General features: G+C 40.8%; 2 protein-coding genes across 13 annotated transcripts in view; one reads left to right on the top strand and one right to left on the bottom strand.

Moving 5' to 3' along the window:
• Positions 1 to 17,721, top strand: part of AP4S1 (adaptor related protein complex 4 subunit sigma 1) — a 63,297-nt gene extending 45,576 nt beyond the window's left edge. For 3 of the 6 annotated variants that reach the window (XM_036353894.1, XM_036353912.1, XM_036353904.1), the window contains exon 6: positions 8,306 to 8,985. In XM_036353894.1, the coding sequence (XP_036209787.1) occupies positions 8,306 to 8,434 (129 nt within the window). In that variant the 3' untranslated portion in view covers positions 8,435 to 8,985. Of the gene's footprint in view, positions 1 to 92; positions 1,522 to 8,305; positions 8,986 to 17,702 lie in introns of those variants that run through there. The other 3 variants (XM_036353949.1, XM_036353922.1, XM_036353931.1) reach the window with 3 other exon arrangements.
• HECTD1 (HECT domain E3 ubiquitin protein ligase 1) overlaps positions 13,125 to 25,274 on the bottom strand; it is a 94,716-nt gene continuing 82,566 nt past the window's right edge. For 6 of the 7 annotated variants that reach the window (XM_036353796.1, XM_036353823.1, XM_036353813.1 and 3 more), the window contains 8 exons: positions 23,255 to 23,456; positions 21,613 to 21,750; positions 18,586 to 19,193; positions 17,296 to 17,374; positions 16,616 to 16,709; positions 15,825 to 15,975; positions 14,189 to 14,333; positions 13,125 to 14,086 (listed from right to left, as the gene is read on the bottom strand). In XM_036353796.1, the coding sequence (XP_036209689.1) occupies positions 13,949 to 14,086; positions 14,189 to 14,333; positions 15,825 to 15,975; positions 16,616 to 16,709; positions 17,296 to 17,374; positions 18,586 to 19,193; positions 21,613 to 21,750; positions 23,255 to 23,456 (1,555 nt within the window). In that variant the 3' untranslated portion in view covers positions 13,125 to 13,948. Of the gene's footprint in view, positions 14,087 to 14,188; positions 14,334 to 15,824; positions 15,976 to 16,615; positions 16,710 to 17,295; positions 17,375 to 18,585; positions 19,194 to 21,612; positions 21,751 to 23,254; positions 23,457 to 25,274 lie in introns of those variants that run through there. The other variant, XM_036353841.1, reaches the window with a different exon arrangement.

Genomic DNA, 25,274 nt, shown 5'->3' with positions numbered 1-25,274 from the left:
GTATGCCCAGAGTCAGGATATTCTGCAGAAATAGCCATTTACCTTTAACTAGTGATAGAAAATGTCATCATGTTGATAAACTTCATTTTCAGGCTGTATTTGAAAGCCTCTTTAAATTAACTGGGAAAATCTACATGCCCTCTAAAGGTGAGTGACCTAAATCTAGGACCCCTTTGACTTAGGAGACCCGAGACCACGCTGTATATTAGCATGTAACCTTCCATTTTAACTCAGCCCTTTAAAGCAATTCAAGATAAATCTCTTCCTCCTTGTACAGGGGAATAAGAAGTTGCCTTTTTACTTCAAGGAAGATAGTGAAAGCTGATAGACACTTCCCTGGGAATACAGAACCCAAGTTCCACTTTTGGTCCTACCACCAGTTAGCTGTGTGTTGGACAAGGCACACAACCTCTCATCTCAAAATGATTGAATTAGACTAGAAGAGCTTTAAAGTCCTCAGCCTTAATATTTGATGTTGCTATGACTCTAGGTAACTGAGCTGAGTTACCTTACACCTGGAACAGGAGAGGAGAGTCCTACAAGGTTAGATATTCAGAGAATTAAAGTGAGTCAGATGTAACAGGATATGTAGTACAGTTGGCCTAGTTGTGTTGATGTGTCTTACATGTTGACTAGATGTTTATTAGAAGTAGAGATGGGTTTGTCTTTGGGTCCCTCTGGTGAATAGCAAAGGTCCATGTAATGAGCTCCAGCATTCTTGTTTGAATTTAATTTCCACGCTAAGGCACACAATTTGTATCTTTCCCCTCATTTTACTTAGTTTCACTTTTGCCTTCTCTTCCTCTCTGACCTAATTACTTATTTACTGTCCTCAGGAGTTATTTAGGCATATCCATCTGACAGAATAGTAATTTTTCATCTTTTAGAGAAGAAAACTAAATCTCTCAAGTGTTTGTCTTTGCTCTAGGTATCATTCATGGGGATCTCCAGTAGTCTAAAAGTGGAGTAGGCTGCAGGCCAGGCAAGGCCTGGGGCACTGTCTTCTATGACTTTTTTTTTTAACATGTTTTTATTGATTTCAGAGAGGAAGGGAAAGGGAGAGATAGAAACATCATTGATGAGAGAGAATCATTGATCGGCTGCCTCCTGCATGCCCCACACTGGGGATCGAGCCCACAGCCCAGGCATGTGCCTTGATTGGGAATCGAACCTTGACTTCCTGGTTCATAGGTCGACGCTCAATCACTGAGCCACACAGGCCGGGCTTCTGTTGACATTCTTAAAGGTTTTTCACCCTCAGCCATCTGAAAAAAAAATCAAATTAAAAATCTACGACTCTACTCTGTCTCGTCCATAGTTCTTTTTAACTATCAAATGTGCAGGGAGTGCCGCCACACACCAGTTTCCTAACAGGAAGACCAGGGAGCCTTGTAGAGATGCGTCCTGTTTCCTGCTCTCAGACCATAGACCAGCGGTTCTCAACCTGTGGGTCGCGACCCCTTTGGGGGTCGAACGACCCTTTCACAGGGGTCGCCTAAGACCATCGGGAAACACACATATAATTACATATTGTTTTTGTGATTAATCACTATGCTTTAATTATGTTCAATTTGTAACAATGAAATTGGGGGTCACCGCAACATGAGGAACTGTATTAAAGGGTCGCGGCATTAGGAAGGTTGAGAACCACTGCCATAGACGATCTGCATCACTGCTCTGGTCACTAACCAGGAACCTGCTGGAGCAGTAAGCACTGTTGAGGTCTATTTGTACCAGGAAAACTTCCTTAGGTCTTGAAGGGTTGGAAACAAACAACTGATACCATTACAATCTGGAGCAGGTTCTTCCAACACTCAGAACACATGATCTTTCTGTATGCTCAGGCTTACGGAAGCCTTCTTTGTCAACCCAGAGCAACAGACACAATTTAGGCTCAGTTTTATGCAGCAATAGGAAGATGGAAGTCAGAACCTCAGGGAATTCCCAGAAAGTCCATGAGGCCCTGCTTCTTCTATAAGGAAAGTGTGCCCCATTACATACTTTAGTAAACTTATTTAAGATTTCAAATTCCATGAATTAAGTTGGTTTTTTGGTCAATAAATAAAAATTAAAAAAAATTTTTGAAGATGGTTTTTAGGAATCAACTGATGAGCTTCCCAAAATGTGCTCCACTCTAGAGCCCCAGGTTTGCTGAATTCTTCAGACAACTTGTAATTCAAAGGAGCTGTCTCTACCCCCTTCTGCTAAATAGTCAAGGGGTGGCACCATGCACAGTGCTGTGTGGGAGATGTCCAGCTTCTCGATTCTGCACACCTACTGTATGTGCAAAGGTACAGAAAACCTTTAGCAGTCTTTGGCATTTGGTACCTTTAAAGACGCTTAAAGACTTGGTTTATTTTAGCCAGAATGGAATGCATCAGTCCTGCCTTTGGACCCAGACAACTAGGGTCTTTTTCCTGGGCCCCCATTCTAGCCTTCAGCAGCATCCCTCTCCATGGGGTAAGGGTGCTTACCGAGAGCTTTCAGGGCCCCCCATCCATTTCTTGACTATCGTCCAACTACTTGGGCCCCAGAATTTACTGAGTACCCAGACAGCCCAGAACTGCTGCTCGGGCAGGTGCAGGCCTCTTCCCCCACCCCCACCCCCACCCCAGGACTCTGGGCAGGAATGATAGCAGCTGGGATGGTAACTGTGGTAACTCCCACACACTGCATGGGGAGAAAAGCAGGGAACAGGCTGGGCCCCTACTTGTATTCTTGTGCCCCCCAAATATAGGGTATGCCTAGAAGCCAGAATGTTTTAATTGAAAAATATCTAAAGAAAAATCTTTAGAACATTAATTATGAGCTGTTTTTATTTTACAAGTCCTTAAAGCCCAAAAGCCTGAGCAATTAATTCCAGAACCTTACAGCTCATGTGGGTAACGTGAAAGTACCCCGACTCAGGCCCTCTTTATCGAAGTGGAGGGTGGGGGGTAGGAAGGGTCCCCATCCTGCTTGCACTGCCTGTGACTCAGGCAGTTTCAGACCGTGGTGCTCCCGGAGGAACGAACACACCAGGTAACGGGATTCCTGCGCCTCCAGGATTGGCAGTCAGGCCTGATCACTGCCCATGGAGGGCCATCTCATTCCTTTACTACTGTCCTAAAATCCCAAACACTTGTAGAGATCCAGAAGCCAGAATAGGGCTTCTCCAAGTAGGAGATGATTTCAGCCTAACTTAATGAGAAATCACAAAGTACTTGTTCAACTAGGGGCTATGGAAATACTGGCAAGATGAACAGAGAAATCCCCCGGGAGCCATTCTACACTGAGGTAGCAGCTTCTAGTGAACTGAATTTTTGTGTTGGCCAGAAAGTTACAATAATTAAGTCATTACAGAAGAATTTCTTTTGAGGTGTGATGGAGCCTACATCAGGAATGACTTGATTATATCAGAAAGGAGTAAAGTGGCTCCCTCTCCCTGAAGGTTACTTTTAGTCAGAGGACTTGAGTGCTTTAAAGTTGGAAAACTTCAGAATCATCAGGTTAAGACCTCACGTTTTAGATGAAGAGGCTGAGGTCCTGAGAGGTTCTGTGACATGCGTCCCAATCCATAGAGCAACTTTGGGACACAGCTGGTATTCTGGGTTTCCAAGGTGCTTGACTCTAGGGCTATAAATTAGTTATAAGGTTTTTTAAAAATTCATAATCGCCGAAACCGGTTTGGCTCAGTGGATAGAGCGTCGGCCTGTGGACTGAAAGGTCCCAGGTTCGATTCCGGTCAAGGGCATGTACCTTGGTTGTGGGCACATCCCCAGTGGGAGATGTGCAGGAGGCAGCTGGTCGATGTTTCTCTCTCATCTATGTTCCTAACTCTCTATCTCTCTCCCTTCCTCTCTGTAAAAAATCAATAAAATATATTAAAAAAAAAAAAATTCATAATCATCTGGAGTAGATTATGGCAATCTAGTCACTAACAAACTATTTTAAAGTGCCTGTCACCATGCTGTCTTGGTGTTGTCAAAGTTTTTTTTCTGAATTAGGGAAGCCTTAGAGAAACAGTAGTCTTTGGTTGGAGGAGTCAAAATGAAGAAAAATCTTGAGAGTATCTGAATGTCTTGATAAGAGCATGCTCTCCAAAAGTGGGGTTCACATTCAGAGATTGCTAAACATCTCTTCCTTTTGGAAGCATGTAAGTTGAAAGCTGGGCTGGAAGGGGTGAGAGTTGGCCCTGGACTTGAAGGAATGTGTGCAACCCGTGCCGTGTTCAGAAGAGCAGGCAGGCACTGAGCCGAGGGCCAGCACCCTCCCAGCAGGTCCCCCAGAGCTGCCATGAGTGGGGAGTCTCAGCATTATGAACCGTCAGTCCCCAAGAGTCTACTAGGAAAGGGATGTGAATGTTCCAGATTAAATGGCTGACTTCCAGGCTTTGGGGGCTCTCACTAGCCTTAGCCATCTATTTCCTTTAAATGTGTTGAGTCCTTGAGGTGTCATGTCCAACTGCTGCTCTTCCAAAGTCCCTCTGCCTTCCCCCCTTCTTCTCCCCCTGCGTCTGGTTCTGTTTGACTCAGGAATGGTGACAAGTCATGAGAAACAACAGTTAGGAAAAAATACAAGACAAAAATACAAGACAAATGACAGGCTTATTTGACTCAGCACTGACTTTCATATTTAGGTAATTTTTACAGAAGTCTACATAAACTTTAAAAAAATTACACCTGGATGTTTTGTTGCTCTCAGAGTAGGAATGGGTCTTTAAGGCAAACCTACTTTTAAAAAAAGATATATTCCTGTTCTGTGGCCTAATTAATGAGAGACAATGCTAAGCCGTAAGCAAACAGAAGACTATGTTACAGGGAGTGTATCCAGGACTGCAGAACCTTCATGCGGATAGTTTCTACATGGTAGTAGTGGGCTTTCTGTGCGGAATGGGAACGTAACAGCCTTTCGCAGGTTATCTAATTTCATGGGAAATTCAAGTATAAATAATGAGAGCAAGTTTTTTCCTATCTTCATGTATTGAAGAACTTCGCCTAGCTAAGAGAGAGAGAGAGAGAGAGAGAGAGAGAGAGAGAGAGAGAGAGAGAGAGAGAGAGAGAGAGGAGAGAGGAGAGAGGAGAGAGGAGAGAGGAGAGAGGAGAGAGGAGAGAGGAGAGAGGAGAGAGGAGAGAGAAGAGAGAGAGAAAGAGAGAGAAAGGATTAAGACCAAAGTCTAGTTAGAAATTTCAGTTCTAGACTGGACTCTGGCTTGGAGTTGTTTCTGAGGTCCCATTTGAATGTATGCTGCTCAGTTTCTCTTAGAAAAGATTAAAGGGTAATTAGGCCACCACAGTGGGGTAAAAACACCGTTTGAAAGTGTTTTATGATCCAGAAATCAAAATTCCAATGTAGAAACCACAAACAGTTCAATCCCTTTAATTAAAAAATTGATTTCAAGTGGCAGTAGCATTAGTGGGGCCTCAAGATGTTCAACTCCAATCTACATTACATAGAATTCACAAAGGCTTCTGGGTTAGGAAAAAATGAGGCTTTACGAATCTGCTCTTTGAAGCGCTGTTTCCAGCTCATATCAGCTCCAACCTTAGGGTGCCTATGAAGGGAAACACAGTGTATCCAGGAACTTATGTCAGCCAAGTTCAGTATAGCCTGAAGGTAGGACCTTGAAATCATCATCCTCAGCTCACTATATTAATAGACCAGCAGCCTAGGCCTTTCTTGTTTTGTACTATTCCTGTCATGGTTGAAGTGGGTGTGCCCATTTTTTACCATGGGTTTGGCATATAGGGTATTTTTTTTTATTGCTGCTCACCTGGCATTTGGCCCAAATGCCATTACTCTTGGCTTCACCAGTGTGCACAAGTGGCTCATAAACCAAATCAAGATGTGACCAACAGCTAGATTATTTTAAAGGAGTCATATGATTCCAGGGGGAAATCAGCCTTCAGGCTGTTGCCTCACATAGGATTTGGTCTGTGGTTTCCCTATATAGTGCCAGAAAGCTGCATGATTATTAGCGGTTTGAGCCAGATACTCAGATAGACAGGCAGTCACATGCCCACAGTATGATGACCTCACTGAGCAACTCATGTTTCCTGGATGTTGGGAAATTCAGGCTAGCCGAAGAACCTTGTCCTTGCAATGTGAGGATGTTGGTGGTTGATAATGATTCAGCAGCACATTCTAATCTGAATTTCAAAACAGCCAGTTGCTCAAGGGGACATCTGAATTGCTGATCATCTACTTTCCAGAGATGGAAGTCTTCAGAGTAGCTTGATCCTTGAACCAATTCAAATAGATTAAAATTAGATCTTTTTCTGTCTCAAAGAAAATGATCTTGGATGAGTTGGCATTCCCAAAGGCACTAAGGTTTTCATTGCTCTGAGTGAACACAGCAGGGGGGTTCTCCAGGCCATTTTACATGCAGCCACCTGTGCTCCCCAAGTCTGCCTTTGTAACCTGCTATCATTCCTGCCTTGTCTTGGCTTCTTGTGAGTTCTGGCTTCAGGGTCTGGTAAGCAGAATTGAGTCAAGGGCCTAATATTTCAGTCCCAATTTGGCCATGGGCAAAGCAGTCACCTATATAATTGGAAGACATTATTAATAGGTATATCCGAGTAAAGCTTTTTCTTTTTTCTGGGTCACTTAAGGACAGTTCCCATGGGCTTCTGAAAAACAGTTTATTCTGCTGGAGGACTGTTTGCACAGAGCTTAATGAGATGTTACCGCAGAGCCTAATAGAAACTTAAAAGTCATTCACAGGGTTGTTTCATTCTCTATAGATGTATGTACTTCACTAAACATACAATATAGACTTGGACATCTGAAATTACTGGAAAAAAAAATCAGGTGGTAATGATTCATTTTATACAGATTGACTATTTAAATATGAATTTCCTTAGTGCGTTTAATCACTTATTTGTTGGAAGTTTGTCCACTGAAACAATCTGTCAGCTGTTGGGTGTTTTAACAGATCAGGATAATGCTCTTTAAATAGAAATGGAAACTTAGATTCATAAACATTCAATCATTGTCATCACCTCATTCGTTTCACAAAAGTAAAGTTAGGTACTCAAATGAAGGGTCTTCTGGAGGAAGTATTTGGCTCTTTCCAATTAGGTAAACATCACGGTCTAACAATATTTTCTTCTTCCCCCTGCCCTATACTAACTTTCCAGTAAGAACATCAGTAAACTAAAGTGACTCCATAATTCTCAAATGAGTATTTTTAGAACTGTCCATTTATAAGAGGTACTGTCTTGAAATTCAGAATTTTCATCTACTTGGGAATTGAGCCCGCATTGCCTTGCCTTCGTCATTCATTTCTCCTAATCGTTATTTTTTTCTTCAGCCCTGACATAGAAGAGAGTTTAAAATGCAAGGTCATAAAGGCATTTATTATTGGGTGGAGGTTTGAAGGCTGAATGAGGGCATATACTCAGTAGCCTAAGGCCCCTGCTGAGAAATCTGGAAGCAGAGCAGTCAAGGCCAAACTTTGGGCTTGTAAGTCCAGCTCTGGCTATTACTATCTATGTGACCTTGGACAATGGCTTTGAGCCTGTTTGCTCCTGTGTAAAATGAGGATAATATGTAACATGTACATCATAGAGTTGTAGAAAAGGCTAAAATAATATGTAAAACAGCCAACACAATCCATGGAACACAATGTGTATTCAGTAAATCATGGCTGTTACTGCTATGCGACATTATTATTTTTTTTTTTAACATATTTTTATTGATTCCAGAGAGGAAGGGAGAGGGAGAGAGAGATAGAAACATCAATGATGAAAGAGAATCATTGATTGGCTGCCTCCTGCATGCCCCTCACTGGGGATTGAGCCCACAACTGGGGCACGTGTCCCCGACCAGAATTGAACCCGGGACCCTTCAGTCCTCAGGCCCATGCTCTATCCACTGAGCCAAACCAGCCAGGGTGAGACAACATTATTCTTGAGGCCAAGTCATGCTCTTGCCAAATGTCACTTGTTATGTTCTCTAGCCCTTAGTGGATTCCTTCTCCCTCTGGCTAACAGGTGTAGCTGTTCCATTTCTATGCCTGTAGTTCAGATAGGTGTATCCGTGTACATGAAGGTAATAATTTTTTTTTTGAATTTTTATAAGAATTTATTCGAGCCAAACTGATGGTAATTGCTGGGAAGCAAGATCTCAAATGCTACTCATAATTTCTAATATGGACACCAATTTAAAATTTTTTCAAGAATAGTGTAAAATAAACAAACAAAAAAACACCTTCATACTTAGCCTGGAATTTTTCCAGTGTAAATTAGTCTGAGTCCTAAGTTATTATTTATTTAATGTTAACATTTTTATAACTCTAAAACTAATTTCCTTAATATGACTATAGATAATGTTTAATTTGGATAAAGTACACATCATTTTGGATGAGATGCTGTTAAATGGCTGCATTGTAGAAACGAATCGGGCAAGAATTCTTGCCCCTCTACTAATTCTTGATAAGATGTCAGAAAGCTGAATAACGGAAGGCTCTGCCAGGAATCGTCGACACAAGAAATGAGAGCGTGGAATACCTCCTAGCATTTGTAGCCCAAAGAATCTGAAGAGCACACTGCAAAATGGGGCATCTTTCCAAAGACATTTTAAATAGGTGTTTTTCAGTTCATAAATGGAAAACAAAACTGTATTTTAAAATATGATGTACAAAGAAAAATTTTCTCTGAGAGATGTTTTATTTTCTAACCATAAACATTTCCCCCCACTTGTTTAAGTTTTATTAAATAAAATGTGTTTTCTCCTTCCCTTTGCAAATTAAATTCAGGAATAGCACCATGAGGTGGGAAGTGTGGCAGCTCTTTATCAGCCAATAAAAATGTAGAACTGGCAAACACACATAGCACTGTGTCTTCTGAATATGACTATCTACTATGCTGTACTGAAAGTGCTGTAATTGATATATGAAAATTTTTAAAAAGTCAAAATTTTAGGGGTGTGGGTAAAAAAAAGTCAAATTTTACTATGTTGTGTGTCTAATGAAAACATCAGGATTAAATTTCATTTGCCAGTTTCTAAAAGTGTGCGATTCATTTTATGGGCACTTGGCAATTACAATGCCATCATGTAATTAACTTGAGTATGTTACTACCAATACTACTAGTAAATGGTTAAACACTGAAAGAGTCCTTACCTCTTGGCACACCGTGGCCCCTGGGCACCCAGCATGCACTGCCCTGCTGCCCAGGAGGAAGCTCAGCTCTGCCAAGAGAGCAACAGAGGAGGAGCTCAAAGGGAGATCGGAGAGGTTGTCGGCTAAACCTGCTTCTGCAAAAGTGGAAACGAAGCCAAAAAAGCAGCAAGAAAGGGTAAATCTGCAGACAAAACAGTGCGTATCAAAAGGGAAAGGGAAGTAAAGGGGAAACAGGCCAAGTGACTAACCTACAGATCTACCTGCGGAAAACAAAGTAAAAATGAGGCAAGTCCAGCCTCAGATGAAGCAGGAGAAAAAGAAGCCAAGAATGATGAACACCATCATATGCCATGTCTTAACAGTGGTCACTGTCTCCCTTCTTATACATTAAAGAGGAATATTTTTGTCAACTATTCTGTAAATGCACATTTTTTTAGTAGCCATAGAAACATTGATAGAGGGAAGTCCACCTCATCTCGTGTGTGTGTGTGTGTGTGTGTGTGTGTAAATGCTTACTTTTAAGAGGTGAAATCATTTGCTGGCTTATTTTTTGGTACAACCAGGAAATAGTGGGATACTGAATATAGACTTTGATTGTCTTGGGTGCCAGCTTAACATTCCATAAACAGGGATAGTTTTTTTTTTTGTTTTGTTTTGTTTTATATATATTTTTTATTGATTTTTTACAGAAAGGAAGGGAGAGATAGAGAGTTAGAAACAACGATGAGAGAGAAACATCGATCAGCTGCCTCCTGCACATCTCCCACTGGGGATGTGCCTGCAACCCAGGTACATGCCCTTGACCGGAATCGAACCTGGGACCTTTCAATCCGCAGGCCGATGCTCTATCCACTGAGCCAAACCGGTTTCGGCAGTTTTTATATCTTACAGTACAAAGCATACCAAGTGGCAATTTGGAGTCAGTCGCGCATTTTCTAAGTCTTGAACATTTTAAATTACTTCTATTCCCATATTGGTAGAATTGTTTCCTAAATTAAACTCCTTGATCTTGGCTCTCCGTCAGAATTTTGTGCATCTGTAACATCTTTGGTGTGATAGTCCAGTTTTACTAGTAACTTTGTTAATGTGCTGTGAAAGATCAAGATTTTGATGTAGTATATATATTAAATTGTGAATAAGTGGGACTTTGATGTAACAGCGTATCTACATTTGAAGATATTGGTAATTGATACTCTATTAAGGAAAATTAACCTCCAATTTTTAAACTGGAAAGTCACTGGAATAACTGTTTATAAATGAATCACAACTACAAGACTTCATTCTTGGTACATATGTTAAGAATTGTGTACAAATTGAAATGTCTGTGTACTTTTCCTCAAAACAACCAATTAAATCTCAATTATGAAAGAAAAAAGAAAGCCCTTACAACTATCCTTTATGCCATATTATAAAGGTTTTGTCTTATTAAGTGGTAAATGAAGTTTACTTTAATTCAAAGTTTAAAAATAGAATTCAAAGGGTATCTCTGTTCACGTTGGCATGAAAGGAATCCTTCTCCCCCCCCCCCCCCCCCCCCCCTTATTCCTTCAACCCCTTCTCCTGGAATGTCTGGAAAACTGCTATGTTGCTATAAAAGAGCAGTGCTCTAATCCCGAGGCCCCAACCTTTCTAGATGCTTTTGCTGCTCAGTCAACAGCAGAACATACAGAATTGTCTTAGGTAAACACACACACACACACACACACACACACACACAAAACATGTTTATGTGTATATAGGAGTGAGGATAGGTGCAATGGAAGAAAAAGGAATATAGGTATATTAAGATATCGTACTAACCATTGGAATTCCAAGAGCTCTTTCATCTACAATACTTTCCTGCAAAAGAACATAAATGGACATTCTACACAAAGAATTCATTCAGTACAGTTTGATGTTTCCTCTCCTGTGTGTGTGGAGGAGGGGATTTTGTTTAAATTTGAGATCTGTTTATGTATTTCGAAGTTTACATCTGTAAAGACCCATGCATCGAGTCAATAATAGGCCCCAAAAGTAAACCTGAGTTGTTGTGGGCTCATTCAGGAGGCAGAGAAACACTTCTGACCTTCTGGACCAGTGAGTGGTACTTTGCATTAAGTAGTCAAGGTCTGGGAAAGCCCAGCCTAGATCAAAGTGCTATAGAGGTTTTTTGGAGACATTATTAGTTGGGAAACACTGTCCTAGTTGGTAGGCACTTAAATCAGTAGCACACTGAGGTAACTGTTGAAACTGGTACATCAGAAGTAACTAGGGAGTGAACAAAATTAATTTTTGGGTCACACCAAAATAGCACTTGAATAACATCTTGGCACAGATTTTAGTACCTTTAGAGAATAACAAAAAGAATATACCAGGCAGATACTATAGGAAAAAATACTCAAATACCTAGAATATGTGGAGACCCCAGGAGATGCCACATAGCACTTGACTCATGAAAGTGAACTGAAATGTGACTTCTTACAGGTTGTGTTATCTCACTTCAGATTAACTGCTGAACTGTACCAGCTTTAAGTGATTTCACACTCATGAAATTTATGTCTCTGATTGGTCAGCTTTACCTTGTTCTTTGACTTTTCTTTCTGCAGGAAGACTTGACATTTCGAAGTTACTAATTTTATAAGACTCACCTATTTTACCTGCTCTGCAAACTTTTCTATAAACAGCCAGATAGTAAATATTTTAGGCTTTCTGACCCATATGGTCTCTGTTGTACCATTGTGGCACATAAATGAATAAGCATGGCTGTGTCCCAATAAAAGTTTACTTGTGGACATGAAGTTGAATTTCATAAAATTTTTCACATTATAAAATATTCTTTTTACTTTTTCTTTCAATCACTTAAAAATTTTAAAACCATGCTTAGCTCATGGGCTTTAAAAAAACAAATGGCATGCCATGGCTTACTAACTCCTGTGCTAGGTTCGTCTTGAAAAAGCTAGCTATTGACAGACATTTCAAAGACATAAATAATGGCAGTACTACACACATATATACTGGATTTGAACTCTAATACTAGTATGAAGTTTTTGTCATGCACCCACGACATTATTGAGATGATCACCACCACTAGTTTTTGGATGAAAGCATAGGTCATACATTTAAATATTGCTATTATGTTTTATTTTAACTTTTATTCTCACAGAGAACTGTGAAGCTAACAATAAGGTAAATTATTTAAATGCCTCTGATTACATAGTTACAACATTCTCATGCAGAGAATAAAAACAGTACTGAAAAGATTAACTATATTGGGAGATATCTCTTCTAATATAGAAAAGGAACATACCTTTTAAACAGGTAAATAAATGGGCAATTCCAAAAAATGCTTTTCACGCCTAAAAAAGTTACTTGGCTAAATCAAGCCTAGCAACATTTCTTTCACCTAAATGCACAGATGTGATAAATCAGAGGAGTTTGGAAAATGTAAATAGAGCTCCTTCTTAAAACTAGAAAATAATGCCGTGGCCAAGCCACTCATTTGGTTGGAGCATCCTGTACACCGTAAAGTCACTGGTTCAGTTCCCAGTCAGGGCACGGACCTAGGTTGCAGGTTTGATGCCCAGTCTGGGCTCCTACAGGAGGCAACCATCTCTAAAAATCAATTTTAAAAAATCAAACGAATAGCAACAACAACAAAAAACTAAACACACCAGAAAATAGCAGCATCCTGGCGGTTTCTTTTGACACTAACACAATATTAAAAAATCAATCTTGCATCTTAGATTTATTTACACATCCCTGCAGATACAATGGTAAGTAGCGGATCTGGTATTTAAAAAGTTAACAGAAATAAATGGGCCTTTTTTAGCTAATGAATACTTTAACACAGAACACAACAGTTGGATCACAATTAAGCATATGAACATATTTCTAGCTTTCCAGTTTCAGTAAGAATGTATAGAAAAATACATTTCTTCATGTAATAATTTTTTAAAAAAAGAAATCTCAATGATTCAAAATGAAAAGTATCTGGTTAAGTTCTCAGGTCTGGTGGTTGTAGTAAAATAGTCACATGACACAGTTTTATATGCTGCAAACATTTTAATGATTATTATTGAGCATACATTTTGGGAATTTTTTACTTCAAACTCCAACAAGTTAAATAAATGTTTATAATATACAAAGAAAATACAACCAAAAGTAAAATTCACTTTACGTGTGCCTGGCATCTAGACCAGTGTTTTCTAAATTTTTTCCCCTTGATATATCTTCATTTTTGAATTCACAGACACACTTAAGAATTTGATCTTTATAGTATGGCATATAGGAAATAAAAATATACTCCCACCTCAAAGAAATAAAAGGTTGTGCATGATTATATGCCAAACGAAGAGAAAACACTAGAATACTCTGATAGTGCAGGCATCATTAAAATGGGGAGAGAGAAAAAAGCTTGAGTGCTCATTAACTCTCTGTTTTAAGGTAGCAGGATTTTTGACCAAGTAGCTTAAAAGCCAGCAAAACAGGGATCAGTGATGGCAACTGTAGTGTTTGAAGTATGAAATGACAAACTTTACACAAATACACTGTTAGAAATTTACCAGTGAACACTGAAGATCTCAGAAGCTGCTCTTTGGAACAGTCAAGTAGGACCACCTTATTCCAGTCACATAAGCCCTTGCAGCAACACAGTGTTCTGTGCTATGTACTTGCTGGCTGGGTAGTTAAAAGGATTTGTTTTGTCATTAGCAGCTAACAAACTTATTCCACGTTTTTAAAGCCTTAACGGTGGAAAAAAAGGCAAGTGTCATTAGCGTGGAGGATCATATACTTCTCTTCACACAAACACAAGAGGCTTCACTAGTATTTTAAAAGTCTCTGATGTCTCCCATTGCACTTCAAAGCTCAATTGAGATGAAAGCCTTTTTCCATTGTAGCAGCTAGAAGGCGCTCTCTCATGATTTCTTCCGAAGAATATTCCGGCAACTTTAGATAATGCACACATGTATTCACTGATGGATAGCTTGCATCAGTAGCATCAACCTACAGACAGAAAATTGAAAATTACCAATGACGATGCTTTTGAATATTTTTCTTTCAATCCTTAAATAATTACCTGGATTCCCCATTAACTAGAGTTTGTACCTTGCGTACGACCGTGAGTCTGGGATGCAGGTTAGCCAGTCCACCTGGGGGCAGAGTTGAGCAACCAGTGGTAAACTGCAGGAATGCTTTCCTTTCATCTGAAGACATGCCACATAAAACCCTCACAAACCTCAGGAAACCAGGGCTAAAGGGAGAAAAGTACAGTTATACTAATTTGAAAGCTGACTGAAATGAAAAACACTATCACTACTTTGTAAGCCAGCAATAACCCCCCAAAAACAATATCCACAAAACAGCACTGACCAGAAACTCTTAGGTAAGTATGAGATGAAATGACACAAACTACTTTAAAAATATCCTTCAAGACTCTCTTGGACTCAGTAAGAACTGAAACAATGATGGAGTATAGGAATCAAACATACAATAAAGTCAGCAAATCAGAAAAGCTCAAAATACACTTGCAGAACTTATCCAAATATGCCTAAATTGTCAAAGTGGATCTGAAATAATCCATTCTTGTTACAGTGAAATAAACTACCACTATAGTAGACCAAAACATGGATGAATTTCATGATCATAATGTTAAACAAAAAGAAGACATACCTTAAAGAATATATATCTGCATGATTTCATTTATTAAAGTTCAAAAGCAAGCAAAATAAATCAACAGGAATAGTGATTGAATGACTAGAGAAGAATATGATAGAGAAGGGATTTCTGGAATTGTTTCTTATTCTAGGTGCCATTAACAGAAGTGTGTTTATTTTGTGAAAATTCTCCAGGCAATACATGCAATTTCTGTACTTCTGTTAACACTTCAATAAAACGTTTACTTTAAAAATGTTAGGTGAGCAATGTCATTTAGTTTTAAAAAATTCATAATATTCTCTCATTTACATTAGTTTGAAAGTTTTTTTAAAAAGTACTATAAGACTTTGCAGTCTTAAAATGTCAGTGATATGAAAAAAATTAGTTGAGGAACTGTTCTAGATTTAAAAACCTATCACAATAAAATGCAATTTCCTGGTACAGGAGGTACAGGGCTGATGGGAGTGCTATTGAGTACATTATTCAAATATGGATGATAGATCAGTTAAAAGTATAGCAGTACCATGAATTTGCTAGCTAACTGCATACATGGGAGAATATCCATATTCTCAGGAAATGTACACTAAATTATTAAGGAGTGAAGAGACATGATATATGCAGCATATTCTCCAATGGTTCAGAAAAAAATAGTGCACCTGTGTGTCTATACATATACACAGGTTTACTATATGTGCGCGTGTGCATAAAGCAGAATATAAAGAAATACAGAAAAATCTTAAAGACAAGTGGGGAATTCTTTCAACTATTCTGTAAGTCTGAAATTATTTGAAAATAAAAGTTAATATAAAAAAATAAAGCCTAAAGGTTTACATTTTACCCAATTTTTAAAATAATGAACAATTAAAACAGGGTGAGAAAAGGAATCTTAACATTAGGCAAGATTCAACTGTGTTTTTGTGTAAACTCATTCTTATTAATGGATATGCATCTTGGTAATGGTGAGTCTTAACTGCTTTTCTCACTTACTATATAAATATAATTCACTGAGTCAAAGTTCTTTAGAGATCATCTACCATATGATTTGGGGACATAAATAATTTTATTTTAGAAAATTACCAACACATACCTATCACGTGTATAACCTAACTTAGGCTCAGTATAATTGATAATATCCTCTGCTGCCCAGGATGGCGACTGGTTTCCACAAAGAATCATCTGGACTTCTTCATGGCTGAAGGAACTTAATTTCTCCATTGGAAAAACTTTATTAAATCCATCTACATTATGTACAAAGCAAACAAACAAAATGCACAATTCAGTTTCTAAATTATAATTTTAAAATACCAAATTTCAAATCAAATTATAAATAAATGTTTGAAAATATATATAAATTAAGATAGCTTGTCAAAACTGTGTTAGGATTAAAATATAAAAATCTCTGCTTAATTAATAATGTGAACAGAAAGAATATTCAGTCACTATGGTCAGTAACTAAATTCTAAAAATTTCCCATTGTGTCATACAAGACAACCAAAACTATATTCCCATTTTCAAAACCAGTAAGTTTTGAAAACAGTCTAATATATTTTGCTTTAATCTTCAACCAGAAGAACTTAATTCTAACATGGTTTAATTCATCCTGGTCCACGTAATGTGGAAAGAATGCAACCTTATGGCCACTAACAAATGAAGAAATGGAGCCAATGGTGGGTCCCCACTACTCGGAAGGAGCAAGCTGAGGGTATATGCAAATGTTCCAACCTGTTCTAGGTCCTTTGCAAGACCTAACTATCTGGAAGACAAAAACTAGAGGTCATATCTGCAGATTACCAGCAATTCTTGACCACAGACATGCCTTAATTTCAACTCTCTCAAAGTAAACGGAGGGGGATTAAGCTAAAGAGACTTAAAAATTACCTCTAAAGGCTTCCATCTGCTTCTGAATACCCGTATGCATACAAAAGTCAAACATCAAATCCACATATTCTTCTGCATTATCCATTGTTATCATCTGCAAAGGAAAATTAGCCAACATTATAGTTAATATCTAGGAAAATTTCAGTAGCGCCTAGTACAACTGGCTTCAGTAAAAGGATGATTCTGAAGTTAAAACTGTATCAAGCCTGGCCTGTGGGATTCAGTTGCTGAGTGTCAACCCACGTACCAGATTGCCGGATCAATTCCCGATTAAGGCATATGACCAGGTTGCAGACTCAATACACAGCAGGGAGTGTGCAGAAGGCAGCCAACTGATGTTTCTCTCTCATCGATATTTCTATCTCTCCCTCTCCCTTCCTTTCTCTCTAAAATAAATAAATACAGCCCAGCCAGTGTTGCTCAGTGGTTGAGTGTCGACCTACGAACCAGGAGATAATGGTTCGAGTCCAGGTTAGGGCATATGCCCAGTTGCAGGCTGATCCCGTGTAGGGTGTGCAGTAGGCAACTGATCAATGAATGATTCTCTTTCATCACTGATGTTTCTATCTCTCTCTCCCTCTCCCTTCCTCTCTGAAATCAATAAAAACGTGTTTGAAAAAAATAAGTAAAAACATATTCTCAGCTGGATTTTAAAAAAGTATCAAAAGCAAAATGTTTACCTCATCTTCACCACTTGGCTTGAGATCCACAGCTGTAAAACCATATATTCTTGAGGAAGGGCAAAACTGGAAATTTAAACTGGAAGGACAAATAAGGACTAGATTAACACGTGTCTACTGCTGGTATTTAATTTTTATAACACCGCTGCCAAAACCCTGAACCCCAACTTCTCAAGCAACATCACTGTACTTAGCTAAGATATTAAGTATATAGCACTCATAAATGCAAACTCTGTACACAAAAACTATTAGAACAAACCTGTTCCCTAACCTGGCTTTGAAAAGACTGCATAAAACCACCACCTTTCCATATTTCATTTTCCCCATATGGCACAAAATGAATGAACTAAACATTTTTGCAGTGAATTGTGACATGTTTATAAGATTTTTTAATTGTTCTTTTGCAGGAAGGAACTATTGCTTCACTGATGTTATTCATGCTGTGCCACCGACCATTAAACCCTGAATAGGAGGGAGGGAGGGAGGGAGGGAGGGAGGGAGGGAGGGAGGGAGGGAGGGAGGGAGGGAGGAAAAGCAAGCCTTGTAGTCAACCCAAAATCATAGTAAAATATACCGAGGCTAGATTAATTATATATATACACTAGAGGTCCAGTGCACGAAAATTCATGCACTGTGGGCAGGGGTCCCTCAGCCCGGCCTGACCCCTCTCACAGTCCAGGAGCCCTCAGGGGATGTCCTACCGATGGCTTCCCTCTGCGGGAAGCAACCGGGCCAATAAGGAGAAGGCACCACCCCCATCACCCAGCTGCTGCTGCCACTACAGGCCCTCACAGCCACTGTGGCTGCTGGCCCTCCTCGGCCCTCGCAGCAGCTGCAGCTTTGTCCAGAAGGATGTCCACAAGATGTCTGGTCTATCTGGTCTAATTAGCATATTACCCTTCTATTAGTATAGATATAAAATAATAGAATTTTATCAAAAGACCTGCAGCATGTGAGTTAGTTAATGCAGCCACTGGGGATAAGGCTTACTCACAAACCAAGCTACTTTGAGCTTTGCCAAGTAGGCTATTTATTAATTAGCTAATAAATTTGTCAAAATATTTTTGGCTTTGGACTTTTTTCACAGAAGATACATTTATCACATTTGACAAATCAGATAATCTTTCAGAGGTCTATTGATATAGCAAATCGAAGGTTCAAATCAATAATTAATATTTCCTATAGCATATTATTGTTCTTAACAGGCTTACTCATATATTGCAAATTAGTGGGGACAAAAAATACAAAAGCTTTAGAACTTAGGTTGAAGAATGTTTATATAAAGCTTACCCTAAATCCTCTATACTAAGTGGAGGCCCAGATCCTGATGGATTTTTCAGCACTAATTCCTGTAATTTTGTGTTCTTCTCATCTTCCGAAAGAGCTTTGTTGCTTAAAATCTGCCGCCTCTTGATAGCAAGGTCTTTAATTTCTTTTAAAAATCTGGCTCTGTGTGGGTTTACGAGTTCAAAGTCTTCCCAAGTTAAAATTCCATTAAACCAAGCTGGAGGTTTGGGTTTGGGAGGATCCAAAATAAACTCTGATTTTGAATCCTCTTCAAAGCTTCCTACAGAGAGTGAATCATGACCTTCTTCTGTAGAAGCTTCAGACTGACTCTCAGTACAATGTAAGTCTCGATCACCTCGTGACTCATAAATGAGTTTACTGATATTGCTTTTAATGTCACCCATACACATAAGTTTAAAGAAAGGTTTGGAAATAGGTAAGTCCACAAGTCTGTTGTCTTGAATGCACTTGGCCAAGAAAATTCCAAGGAAATGAAAGAGTTTTGTGATCCTTTCAAGTTCATCACTATCTTGTGGAAATGGTGCCGTGAACAGTCCACATGATCTCTGCACATAGTATCCAGGAGGTTTCAACCCACCTCCAAGATCAACCTAATTTTTTAGAGGGAGAAATGTAAATAAAATTAAAGATCTATAAATAGTAAACATCTTCAATTTAGCTATCTAAAAGTATATATACATTTTATTAAATTATTTTTTGTGACTAAATATTATCCTTTAAAAACATTTAGTAACAGCAAGATTATTGAATAACTAAATCGCTCACCTGCCTGCCTGCCTGGTCACCCCTAACTGCCCACCCCCCGCGTCGGCCTGGTCACCCCCAACTACCCTGGCCGGCCTAGTCGACCCTCACAACCCCCCCTCCAGCCTGATCGCCCCACGCAGCCTGCTATTCATTCGTTTGGTCGTCTCTCACTAACCCCTTACCAGCCTGGTCATAGGCAGCCATCTTGTGAGGTCAATTTGCATATTATCGCTTTATTATATACTAGAGGCCCAGTGCACAAAAATTTGTGCACTTGGGGGGTGGGGGGGTCCCTCAGCCCGGCCTGTGCCCTCTAGCAGTCTGGGCACCCCTCGGGAGATAACGACCTGCTGGCTTAGGCCCGCTCCCGGGTGGCAGAGGGTAGGCCCAATCCCTAGGTACAGCCCCTGGTTGGGCTCAGAGCAGGGCTGATTAGGGAGTTGGGGCGCCACCCCCTGTCATGCACAGAGCAGGGCGGATCGGGAGGTTGTGATGCCACCCTCAAGGCAGGGTCGATGGGGAGGTTGCGGCGCCACCCCGTCACGCACAGAGCAGGGCCAATCAGGGGGTTAGGGCACTGCCCCATCACTCACAGAGCAGGGCCCATCAGGGGGGTTGGGGCTCCATACCCTGTCACGCACAGAGCAGGATCAATCAGGGGGTTGGGGAACCCCGCGCCGTCACGTACAGAGCAAGGCCCATCAGGGGGTTGGGGAGCTCCCCCGTCACGCACAGAGCATGGCCGATCAGGGGGTTGAGGAGCTTCCCCCTGTCACTCACAGAGTAGGGCCGATAGGGGAGTTGGGGCACCGCCCCGTCACACACAGAGCAGCGCAGATCAGGGGGTTGGGGCGCCGCACCATCACACTCAGGGCAGGGCCGATGGGGAGGTTATGGCTCTACCCCGTCACACACAGAGCAGGGCGCGTGGCGGGGGGTTGGGGCGCCGCACCCTGTCACACACAGAGCAGGGCCAATCAGGTGGCTGGGGCGCCGCACCGTCACACACAGAGCCGCAGGGCGATCAGGGGGTTGGGGAGCTCCCCCCTATCAGGCACAGAGCAGGGCTGATCAGGGGGTTGGGGCGCCTTCCCCTGTCACGAACAGAGCAGGGTGGATAGGGAGGTTGTGGCCCTGCCCCGTCACACACATAGCTGCAGGGCAATCAGGGGGTTTGGGCGCTGCCCCGTCACGCTGATCCCGGTGCCAGGAGGCCTCGCGGCTCCGCTGATCCCGGTGCTGGGAGGCATATTACCCTTTTACTATATAGGATAGAGGCCTGGTGCACGGGTGGGGGCCAGCTGGTTTGCACTGAAGGGTGTCCTGGATCAGGGTGGGGGTCCCGCTTGGGTGCCTGGCCAGCCTGGGTGAGGGGCTGATGGCTGTCTGCAGCTGGTCACACTCCCTTCAGGGTGGGGGTCCCCACTGGGGTGCCTGGCCAGCCTGGGTGAGGGGCTGAGGGCTGTTTTCAGCCTGGCGGGTGACTGAAGCTCCCAACCGCTCCTTTTTTTCTTTTTTTTTCTTTTTTATTCTGGGCCAGCTTTAGCTCTGAGGCTTGGCTCCAGCCCTTAGGCCTCCACTGCTGAAAGCAGGTATCTGGTTTGTTTGGGTTCTATAATCGAAACACTGTTTCAACTCCAGCTCTGTGATCCCAGCTCGCTGAAAGCAGGTTTCTGGAGTTTGTTTAGCTTCTATATTTGTAACAATGTTTCAAACTGCAAGCTCAGAGGCCAGCAGTGGCAGGCGGGGAATGTTGGCTTCCTCCGTCACTGAAGCAAGCCTTATGTTCGCTTCAAGCTGCCTGGCTGCCGGCCGCCATCTTGGCTGGCAGTTAATTTGCATATTGCCCTGATTAGCGAATGGGAAGGGTAGCGGAGGCACGGCTAATTACCATGTTTCTCTTTTATTAGATAGGATAGAATAAATAAAGATTCAAAAACCGGCATATGTTCTAAAAGCATAACATATTTATAACACTTCCTAAATGCAAAATCACAAATCAAATCAAAAAATGAAATAGCCGAACCGGTTTGGCTCAGTGGATAGAGCGTTGGCCTGCGGACTGAAGGGTCACAGGTTCGATTCCGGTCAAGGGCATGTACCTTGGTTGCGGGTGCATCCCTGGTGGGGGGCGTGCAGGAGGCAGCTGATGGATCTTTCTCTCTCATCAATGTTTCTAACTCTCTATCCCTCTCCCTTCCTCTCTGTGAAAAAACAATAAAATATATTAAAAAAAAAAAAAAAGAATGAAGTAAATCTTACCTGGCGAGATTCATCATCTGGAAAGTTATCATCACAGAGCCAAGTTCCCAAGTCAGTTCTCTGGAATTCTGCTGCCACCAGAGCATAAAACTCTAATGTGGGTCCCAAGCCAGTTCCTTCCTCTCCTAAAAATTCAACCTAAAATATGAACCAAAAAAATAGGGAGAAGTGAGCTTAAATGATCCCATTCTTTCCAAAATTAGTCATTTCCAATCCAGTAATGTACCTGTTTTATAGCAACAGTATAATATAAGCAACATGGAAGTTTTTTTCATGTTTATTGTATACTATTACATTTAAATACTATGGTGAGCATTCATAAATTTACTTCTCTCAACAACCCTACAAAACAGATTGCAGTAATTTCTTTCTATTCCTGGGGGAATATGTTCCAAGATCCCCAGTGGGTGCCTAAAACCATGAATAGTACCAAACCCTATATATATTATACTTTTTTCTATATATAATCTACCTATGAAAAGTTTAATTTGTAAGCACAATAAGAGATTAAACAGTAATAAAACAATATACTATAATAATAGTTATGTGAATGTCTCTCTCTCAAGAGACAGTTTCTAAGTGACTAACAGACAGGTAGCCTATACAGCATGGATACACCAAACAACAGGATGATTCACAGACAGCATAATATTGCATCAAGTTCAGAATGAGGGCAATTTAAGTTATAAATTGTTTATTTCTGAAATTTTCCATTTGTTAATGTCGGACTGCTACTGACCGAGGGTAACTGAAACCATGGAAAGTGAAACCTTGGATATGGGTGGACTACTATATCATCTCCTTTTTATAATGAAGGAAACCAAATTTCAGATAAAGAGATTACTAGTAAATCATTTGCTCGAGGAAATGATGGTATACAGATTTGTATGTGTCTATCTAACACCAAAACCTAAACTTTTCCACTTATTTCTGACTTTAGGCAATCACTTTAAAGATTTTATCCATACTCTATCTGTTCAAAAATGCTTTAAGGCAGCCTTCAAAAATACACAGTGTAAAGTAAAACTAAATAAATAAGGTTAGAGGAATATAATGATAGAAAGTATAAGCCTTATATATTTTCTAGAGATATATATGCTGGGATCAGTCTGTGATCCAAAAGATAAACCAGCAAATCTGTTGACAGGAGAGAGATTTCTTCCATTATCTCTCATAAAAGAAATAATATGTATGTAACATATAATCAACAATGTCCACAATAGCATCTCTATCGTAAATGTATTGAACTTCATACTGCTATTTATTATAACATCTCTAAATATAGACCAATTTTATAGTACCAAGCACAATTTAAGTGAAACAATATTATAAAACAGTGTGCTCCAAAAATAGAGATACCTATCTAATAGCATAGCTTAATATAAAAGTAACATTTAGGTATGAAAAAGAATCCTTTGTGAGTACTATTATTTGGTCCAGGTTTTGTTAATAAATAGATGAAGCACCTCCCTATCTCAAGAGTGATGATCTCTGTTGCTCGTTAAATCACAAGATCCTGACCCCTAAGGTGAGCTGTCATCCTCTTATGAAAGATGCTCTGCCAGAGGAGGCCTTTGGAGAAAGGAGAGAGAAATTCCTCTTTAATTCTATCCAACCAGAACAGACTGGCTGGTTCTGTTACCTCAAGAACTGATTTCCGGTCTGCATGTATTTGCATAACGTTCTCAGCCCATTCCATCAGCGATTCACCACGTGGAACTTTTACTCTCTCATGCTTGAGACGACCAACTCGAAACTCTCCAGGATCATCTCGCCTTACACTACTTGTGGTCCTTGTTCTTTCCACAGTGGCTTCACGTCGGTTTTGTAACCACACTATTGCTCTGAAATAGAAAAAAAAAATCTATGTAACTGCAACATACAGCAACAGTTGAATGTACAACTAAACCAGTACCTAAAACTACAAACATTTCCTAACTCTCAGTCCATTGAGACCTTGCTTCCAAATGTGAACAGAAATCATATTACTCTGTTTAACTCAAATGCACTCTAATAAACTCTTATTTTAAAAAATGGTAGTCTGAGAGCTTCTCCATAGGACTTGCAGAGCCTTTGCTGCATCCCATCACAGTTCAATCCCGCTTTCATCATTCCTCCAAAGGTGTAGATTCTGGGAACCCTTCTCAATAAACTTTTGTCTGCAAATCTCCTTCTTACAATAGGTCTCCTGGGGAGAACCAAGATGGCGGCATAGGTTAACGCCGGAGTTTGCTGCTTTGAACAACTACTTCAAAAGTGAAACCAAAAAACGGAAGGGACATCACCCAGAACCACAGGAACGCTGGCTGAGTGGAAGTCCTACAACTAGGAGGAAAGAGAAACGCATACGGACACTCAGAGGAGGCGCAGTGCTGAAGTCAAATTCTGAGGTGCGGAGTGCACGGAGCGGGCTGGCGGCGGAGGGCGCGGTTGGCGTTTTCAATCGGGAGGGAGTCGCAGACTCTGAGCTCCAGATCCGGGTGAGTCTTTAGGGACCCAGACTCAAACGGGAGAAGCGGGACTGTCTGGCTTCGGTCAGAGCGAGTGCAGCTTTCTCTCTGAGCTTTGCAGCGGGTGCTGGGACTCAGAGAGGCAGAGCCCCTGGGGACAGGACTGAGAGCCACCATAACTGCTCTCTCCGGCCCACCCTGTTGATCCTGTTCTACCCGCCCCGCCCAAGCCCTGCACACAGGCATTTGCCGGATAGCCTCAGGCAAAGGCTAGATTAGCACCTCCCTAGAGGACAGAAGTTCTCTCACTACTGACACAGCTGATTCTCATAGCCACTTGGCCTAGAGGTCAAACCCTCCCTGGAATTAGCTACAACAATCAAGATTTAACTATAAGACTGCAAACAAAGACCACTAGGAGGTGCACCAAGGAAGCATAACAAAATGCGGAGACAAAGAAACAGGACAAAATTGTCAATGGAAGATATAGAGTTCAGAACCACACTTTTAAGGTCTCTTAAGAACTGTCTAGAAGCCGCCGATAAATGTAGTGAGATCCTCAAGAAATCTAATGAGACCCTCGATCTTATATTGGGGAACCAACTAGAAATTAAGCATACACGGACTGAAATAACGAATATTATACAGACTCCCGACAGCAGACCAGAGGAGCGCAAGAATCAAGTCAATGATTTGAAATGCGAGGAAGCAAAAAACACCCAACCGGAAAAGCAAAATGAAAAAAGAATCCAAAAATGCGAGGATAGTGTAAGGAGCCTCTGGGACAGCTTCAAGCGTACCAACATCAGAATTATAGGGGTGCCAGAAGATGAGAGAGACCAAGATATTGAAAACCTATTTGAAGAAATAATGACAGAAAACTTCCCCCACCTGGTGAAAGAAATGGACTTACAGGTCCAAGAAGCGCGGAGAACCCCAAACAAAAGGAATCCAAAGAGGACCACACCAAGACACATCATCATTAAAATGCCAAGAGCAAAAGATAAAGAGAGAATCTTAAAAACAGCAAGAGAAAGAAACTCAGTTACCTACAAGGGAATACCCATACGACTGTCAGCTGATTTCTCAACAGAAACTTTGCAGGCCAGAAGGGAGTGGCAAGAAATATTCAAAGTGATGAATACCAAGAACCTACAACCAAGATTACTTTATCCAGCAAAGCTATCATTCAGAATTGAAGGTCAGATAAAG

The sequence above is a fragment of the Myotis myotis genome, unplaced genomic scaffold (genome assembly GCF_014108235.1).
Source record: "Myotis myotis isolate mMyoMyo1 unplaced genomic scaffold, mMyoMyo1.p scaffold_m19_p_1, whole genome shotgun sequence".
Taxonomy (NCBI): Eukaryota; Metazoa; Chordata; class Mammalia; order Chiroptera; family Vespertilionidae; genus Myotis; species Myotis myotis.
The sequence above is the reverse complement of the archived record's forward strand: the minus strand, read 5'-3'. Positions and strand labels throughout refer to the sequence as shown.